Source organism: Oryzias melastigma, linkage group LG6, assembly GCF_002922805.2.
Source record: "Oryzias melastigma strain HK-1 linkage group LG6, ASM292280v2, whole genome shotgun sequence".
Lineage (NCBI taxonomy): Eukaryota > Metazoa > Chordata > Actinopteri > Beloniformes > Adrianichthyidae > Oryzias > Oryzias melastigma.
This window is the reverse complement of record NC_050517.1, coordinates 31,556,501-31,563,698: the sequence shown is the minus strand read 5'-3', so window position 1 is coordinate 31,563,698 and position 7,198 is coordinate 31,556,501. Positions and strand designations below refer to the sequence as shown.

The 7,198-nt window shown below is 41.4% G+C and overlaps 2 protein-coding genes across 2 annotated transcripts in view; one reads left to right on the top strand and one right to left on the bottom strand.

The window, feature by feature from the left end:
- The window catches only part of si:dkey-246g23.2 (solute carrier family 66 member 2), a 271,509-nt gene extending 264,439 nt beyond the window's left edge, over positions 1 to 7,070 (bottom strand). Inside the window, exons 1-3 of the mRNA XM_024281684.2 lie at positions 6,981 to 7,070; positions 6,529 to 6,860; positions 5,444 to 5,577 (exon numbers count right to left, since the gene is read on the bottom strand). Coding sequence (XP_024137452.1) covers positions 5,444 to 5,577; positions 6,529 to 6,737 — 343 coding nt within the window. The 5' untranslated portion in view covers positions 6,738 to 6,860; positions 6,981 to 7,070. The remainder of the gene's footprint in view (positions 1 to 5,443; positions 5,578 to 6,528; positions 6,861 to 6,980) is intronic.
- Positions 360 to 2,495, top strand: LOC112152236 (heat shock factor-binding protein 1-like). Its single transcript, XM_024281688.2, has 4 exons — positions 360 to 553; positions 2,045 to 2,111; positions 2,216 to 2,342; positions 2,432 to 2,495. Exons 1-3 carry the CDS (start codon positions 509 to 511, stop codon positions 2,338 to 2,340), a joined length of 237 nt encoding a protein of 78 aa, XP_024137456.1. The 5' UTR covers positions 360 to 508; the 3' UTR covers positions 2,341 to 2,342; positions 2,432 to 2,495.
- Positions 7,071 to 7,198: the final 128 nt, after the last annotated feature.

Below are 7,198 nucleotides of genomic sequence, written 5' to 3'. Positions count from 1 at the left end.
CGTGCGTAAATCTGAACTTTCTCCAAACGCAGCAGCATTTCCGAGCGTCAGTTTTCTGCTTTACTCACCGATCGCCTTCAGTCTACAAAGCAAACAGAAGTTCTCCGTGAACACACACCGGGTTATCCTGCAGCCCCTCCAACTTTCAAATCCCAACTTGCCCAGGAGGAGGAGAGACGTGTGCGCGCATCCTCACACGGACGCGCATTAGAATTTCGCTTTCATTTTTAGTTTTTCTTTTTTTATTTTCACCTAAATGTAAGAACGTCAAAGAATGATTCCAATAAATACACAGCTTGGTGTTTTTCGATAATTTTATTAAAGGTTTCTGCAAGTCCACACATCTCAGGCATTCCAGGCGCAAATCTCGCGAGACTTCCTGTGTTGTGGTCCAGCTGACTCTCCCGTGGGAGTTACAGGCGAGCAGAACCATGAGGCTAAATAACCGAATAAAGCTTTGACATTTACCCGCCGTGAACGTCCGGATCTACAGATCTTTTTTCACAGAATGGCTGAAACGGATCCCAAATCGGTTCAGGACCTCACTAACGTGGTGAGTGTGGAGCGCCAAGCTAGCTAGGACTAGCTACACACAGAGAGCTAGCAGTGCTAATGCTAGCTACACTGCTAACAAACGCAAATTAGTCATACGTTACACCAAAATGAGAACTTAGGTTACATTTTTAGTCTTCATTTTACATTTAGACGCCTCAATTCAGATTTATGGCACCATATTTGATGATTAATTCATCACCGTATGAACGACAGAATGTAATCTCAGTCACTAAACCAGTTCATCCTAATTTAATGTGAACATAACTTTTATCTGAATCAAATACATAATGGGTATTTTTATTATACAAACAATCAAAAATAATAAGCAGTTCTCTCAACACCCACGGTACTTCCGTTGTCATGGATTCCAGTGGTGTTGCCATGGAAATGAATCAAAACTAAAGGTCTGGATTTCTCCTCAGCCTCCCAGATGAAAGCCCGAGGATGATTGTACTTCTACAATGAGTTCATGCGTCTTTAGGACTGACTCATCTGGAAATGTTTGCGGTCATAAAATCAGACTTTAGTGTAAAGTCGTCCATCCAAACCGCTTGAATCCATTTACATGGGGTCCCAATGTTGCTGGAGCCTATCTTATCTGTTGGTCAAAAGCGGGATAGACCCTGAACGAGTCGCCAGAGCATTTTAAATAATTGGTTTTGTCGATAGCACAATTTTTAATCAACTTCCTGTTTAATTTTTACGTGGTAAATACCAGTTAGATTTGTTCATATGGATTAATGGAATATTTTTTTATGTAGAATATTTTTTTTTTTACTAAAAAATCTGTTTTTTCCTTCCATTAGATTAAAACTGCTTTGCAAATGTACTACGAGCCTCCAAGTTGAAGCTGTTTTTGCTGGAGTTCATTTTTAATCTGATGTCTCCATCATGACTGTATAATCTGGAGGATTTAAATCAAGGTTTTCAATGCATCTATGGGTGCCTGAGTGGCTCAAATCACATTTTTAAATGTTTTGTAACAGTCCTCAGGAGCAGATTGTTTTCACGATTCATTTTTCTTACTGCACCTGTGAGCAAAAGAAAGCTCTTTTTTGGCTAATTTAGGCTTTTTTCAGTATTTTGGCTATTTTGAAGTTTAGCTACTTTTTTCAGCTACATGCTAGCTGCTTTGGCTAACCTAAGTTGATTTTTAAGGCTAATTTGGCATTTAATTAATTTATTTTAGCTGTTTATCAGCTTCACCGTTTTTAGCTATTAATTTCAGCATTTTCAGCAGCCAAATTCAGCTTCCAGCATTCACACTAGCATTATCAAAGGTAATGCTCATAAAGTTCATAATTATGTTAAAAGTTCGTTTTAAAAATGTAGTTTTAGAGTGTTCATTAAATGTTTATTCTGTTCGGCCTTCGACCTCAGGTGTGTTTTGGCCCCTTGTGTGATTGAGTTTGACCCCCTTCATTAGGAACTTTTATTTTTAGTTTAAGTTTAACTGTAACGTTTCTTTCCTCGTGTCGTTTCTCTAAAGGTCCAGACGCTCCTGCAGCAAATGCAAGACAAGTTCCAGACGATGTCAGACCAGATCATCGGGAGGAATATCCTTTCACTTCCAAAACCAAAACTCAGAAATCTTTATATCAAATGTTTCTTTTTCAGCAAACATTTCTTCAGATAACAGATTAGCCTTAACCGCGTCCACTCGATGAGATGAGCACGCGAATCGATGACCTGGAGAAAAACATTGCCGACCTGATGACCCAGGCTGGAGTCGAGGAGGCCGAGGCCACGCCGGAGAAGCCGAAGGAGAGCCAAGGGTCAACCTGAAGGTCACCGGCTGAATTTTAAGCGCCTGTTTCTGCAGAATTTCATGTTTTGATCAAATTTCCTGAAGTTTTTTTTTCTGTTTTTGCCACAGGTTCATGAACGGTGTGAAGTCAGACTTCCTCACTGATTTGGTGTGACGTGTGAAATGATTTTTTNGTGAGCTTGCTGTTCGGAACGTCGGGGGTCCGCAGCTCTCGGGACGCCAGCCGGTACCACCAGACGTGGTACTGGATGCGAACCGGAGCCGGGTTAGAGTGGAGGAGCTCTCCAGGTCCTAGCGCCGGCCGGTTTTAGCTCGCAGCTCGGTGTTTGGAGACCCGCCCGTGATCGAGTGAGAGCAGCCGGTGAGTTGGAGGGCGGGACGCCCGCGCGCGGTATGGAAAGGCACGTATGAGAAAATCCGTGATTAATGCGTCAAAAAAATTGTCGGCGTCAAGCACACGTCAGATTAATGCGTTTTTAACGCGACAAATCTGACAGCCCTAATATATATAGATATTTATATATACACACACACATTTTGTGTCCAATGACGGCAAAACAAACAAAGAAATGACGCTCGCTCACACGTTCAAAACTTCATATTTTAGGTTTTAATTACAGTTGGAAAGTATTTCCATTATTTGAAGTGTTACACTAGGTTCACACTGGACGCGGAGTGCGAGTGGCGGTTTCTCCCGAAATTCACACCAGACGCCGAATCGATCCGCTGCACGGCGCCAGCCTTCCGCGGAGGACCGCGGCGTTCTGCGCCTGGTGTAAACCACACCATAAGTTAACAAGGGCGTAGAATGGAAGCAGGTCTCCGTTTCGCGCCGCTTCCGCGTCCAGTGTGAATCAGGCGTTAGACTGGGGGTGGTGCTGGCTCCTCAGACTCTTCCTGAAGGGGGCGGTTCTCACTTTGTGAAATCATCTTTTGAGGAGCCGCTGGTTTTCGTAGGTATGAGGAGCTGGTATTGAGAGTGACGGTTTTTAAAGGATTATTAGGAGATGTGTGAAATGAACAAATACAGCTTTGAGGCTGTTTAAAGTGAGGAATGAACATTACATTACACTTAAAAGCTCAAAAAGATGGTTTTTCATGATATGGGCCCTTTAATTCAGTACAGAGAGAGCGTGAACGTGACCCAACTCAGTAACAGAGCAGAAGTCGTTTCTTTAGGCCAAAAGGAGTTTGATCCCCCCTTAAAGGCATTAAACACGACATTTACCTCTGTATGCTTAGAGTGGTCAGAAAATAAAGTATTGAGTGTTTGAACAGACTAAATATTGTTTATATAAGAAAATGATTGTTTTTTTAAGTAGATAATGGGATTTCTGCTAACAGTAATTTAATGCAGAAAAAGCAATAACATTGTGTATATTTGAAAAATAAACTGCACAAAAGTGAGCCACTTTGTCAGCAATTTCATCCAAAGACTTCATTCCTTCCCTGAAAGTTCATCCAACCAAAGATGCAACCGGCCCAGATGTAGCTTTAGTGAATTTGTGTTTTCCCAGAACTACTGAAAACAGCTGTAATCAAACCTCTCCTAAAAAAGGACAGTCTAGACAAAACTCAAATGAACAACTACAGACCGATATCAAACCTCTTCTGAGCCAATAGAAATTACATGTGGAGTGCCCCAAGGCTCCATCCTGGGACCACTTCTATTTAACATCTACATGCTCCCACTGGCCCAGGTTATAAAGAACAACAGCATTAGTTACCATAGCTATGCAGATGACACACAGATATATATTAGACTGACACCAGGAGACCGAGGCCCTGTACAGGCTCTTGGTAAATGCATTGAGGACATTAATGACTGGATGTGTCACAACTTACTTCAATTAAACAAAAACAAAACTGAGGTTATTGTCTTTGGGGCTAAAGAAAAAAGGTTGGACGTCACTACAGAGCTTCAATCTATTCAACTAAAAACTACCAACCAGGCCAGAAACTTGGGTGTAGTGATAGACACAGACTTAAATTTTGATAAACACATTAAGGCAGTCACTAAATCAGCCTATTATCATCTCAAAAATATCTCAAGGATTAAAGATCTGATGTCTAAGCAGGACCTGGAGAAACTAGTGCATGCTTTCATCTTTAGTCGACTTGATTACTGTAACAGTGTTTTTACAGGACTACCAAAAAAATCCATCAGGAAACTGCAGCTTATTCAGAACTCTGCTGCTCGGGTTCTCACAAGGACCAAGAAAGTAGACCACATCAGTCCAGTTCTGAGGTCTTTACACTGGTTACCTGTCTGTCAGAGGATAGACTTTAAAGTTCTGTTACTGGTTTATAAAGCTTTGAATGGTTTATGGTGAACTGGATCTGGTCTTTTATCAGTTCCTAGAGTCAGAACTAAACATGGAGAAGCTGCATTCAGCTTCTATGCTCCACAGATCTGGAACAGACTTCCAGAAAACATTAGATCTGCTGAAACACTCAGTGTATTTAAATCCAGGTTAAAGACTCACCTGTTCTCAGCTGCATTTGATTAATATGTATTCAAACATTTACATCCACACTGTTTATCTATTTTTGTTTTAAATGAAGTACTTTTTACTTTCTTTTAATCTTATTATAATGGTCACATGTTTACTGTTTCACCTGTTTCTTTTATTGTTTTATGTAAAGCACTTTGAATTGTCTCTCTACATGAAATGTGCTACAAATAAACTAGCCTAGAGTGTCAGACACAAAAAATACCAAACATCCTTAGAAAAAATATACTTTTTTACATTATAAAGTCCTCACAGTTAGAATAAAGCAAAAACATGGATTCACATTCACACTAACATGAATACAGGTGTGGTACTTCTGTAACTACTTCATGTGTTGGAAGTCTTCATCTCATTTATAGAAATAGAATAATTTCTTTCTCACGCAGAGACACAATCTGATCTTTTAATCTAAAAGATAAGAATAAATTGAAAGGATCTGAAGGGACTGTAAGTATCAGAGAAGAGCTCTGGTGTTTTCATTGTTCAGGTGGCGCCCTCTTTTGGTCAGAAGCAGGAAAACAACCAGAACTGCTGACTCAGACCGTTTCTGATCGATTCTCACTGTGCTGCTCTCATCGTTCATTCAGGTGTTTCGGATGCCGCCCACCTGTGATCCGGTGCTGCTTGGTGCTCACGCGGTTGGAGTTCTGGACGGTGCAGCAGAGGTGGAGCATGGCGAACATGGTGAGGATCATCACCACACTCTGGAGCAGCAAAGTCAGCTCGAACTGCTTCCCAATCCTACGAGACCCAAACAGAACCGTGAGGATTTTAAACCTGGAGTCCCTAAACCTTTTCTAATGAGGGTCACATAACTGTTTCCTTCTCTGATGGGGGCCGGGGTCAGTTTGTATGCTAAGAGAAAAAGAGCAACAATCACAGCCTAAACATAAACATTTACAGTGTTCCACACATAGACAAATCGTAAATAATTCATTTCTGTAATCCTCATAGAAAAAAATAATACTAAAACATTTTAAAAAGTAGATATATGACATTACCTGAGATAATAGTGTGAATGCTGTAAGCTGAATGTGGCTGGAGAAACTGCTAGTGCTGATAGCTGAAGATGCTGAAATTGATGACTAAAAATGCTGAAAACGCTGCAACTGATAACTAGCTAAAATATTAACGAAATCCTTAATTAGTCTTAGAAACTGAAACAATTCTAAATTAGCCAAAACAACTAGCATGTAGCTGAAATATTAGCTAAATGCCAAATTAGCCAAAAAAACTGGTAAAATATCTAATTTGGCCAAAACAGCTAGCATAAGGCTAAAATTTTAGCTAAGCTTCTAAATAACCTAAAAAAACTGAAAAAAATCTAAATTAGCCAAAACAGCTAACATGTAGCTAAAATATTAGCTAAACCCCAAAATAGCTGAATATTTTAATAACTGAATGAGCTGAAGAGCTACGGACGTCTAAAAAACGTCCAGAAGAAAAATAATAATAAAGAAAAAGTGAATCATTATTAAACCAATGAACATTCTCTCCTCTGCTGTCATAGTTCAGACTGCAGAAAGGTGAAATAAAAAGTCACGTTTTATGTGGGTCTCGACCGGCGTTTTTAATAGTGTTTGGGGGGCCGGGCCAAATATGGAGGCGGGCCTGATCCGGCCCGCGGGCCGTAGTTTGAGGACCCCTGGTTTAAACGAACACATTTGCAAAAGGCGGTCAGCGTGTCCTCACCAGAAGAAGACGCGCAGGATGTTGGCTATGAGCAGCACCAGGCAGACTCGGGTGGAGAAGCCTTCTGTGCTGCTGCTCCTCTGGATCTCCTGGTACTGCGGGACGTACGGCAGAGCTCCTCCAAACACCATGAGGAGGGACGCCAGGAGGGACAGCAGAGTCCAGGAACCCTGAGCGGCTTCCTCCTGCAGAATCACCTCCTCATCCATCACACCGAAAAGGTCCTGGGGAGGCTGGAGTCTGGGGAAAACCCCCGGGAGGAGGCAGGAACGGGGTCACCACGGCCACGGGGCCTCAGCAGAGAGGAGGCATCCAGAGGGCCTCACCCGGGCCTGAAACCAACATGAAGGAAAATAAACATTTAAACTGCAGCTCCTTAGATCTGTTTGCTAGAGAGGGTAAAATGAAAACTATTTCAGTAAAAAAAGGAACAAAATCTTTTGCATTTTTACCCATTTTCTTGATGTTTCCATCTGAAACCTCCATCATTTAGCTGTTATAACGCAGGAGTTTGGTGAGTTGGTCCGTGTTTGTCTGCTTGGTATAATCCAGAGGTCTGAAACCTTTAACACTTATTCATTTAGGTCGATCTCTCGCCAACTAAAACCCAGTAAGAGCCACATAAGTTTTCACTCACCCTTTAGAAAAATAAGATACTGATTCATATTTA

Excerpts from the sequence above, each read along its gene's own strand:
- LOC112152236 (XM_024281688.2), top strand. The coding sequence starts at position 509 with ATGGCTGAAACGGATCCCAAATCGGTTCAGGACCTCACTAACGTG. Across the intron at positions 554-2,044 it reads TTCAGGACCTCACTAACGTG|GTCCAGACGCTCCTGCAGCA; the intron begins GTGAGTGTGGAG and ends GTTTCTCTAAAG. Across the intron at positions 2,112-2,215 it reads AGACCAGATCATCGGGAGGA|TCGATGAGATGAGCACGCGA; the intron begins ATATCCTTTCAC and ends AACCGCGTCCAC.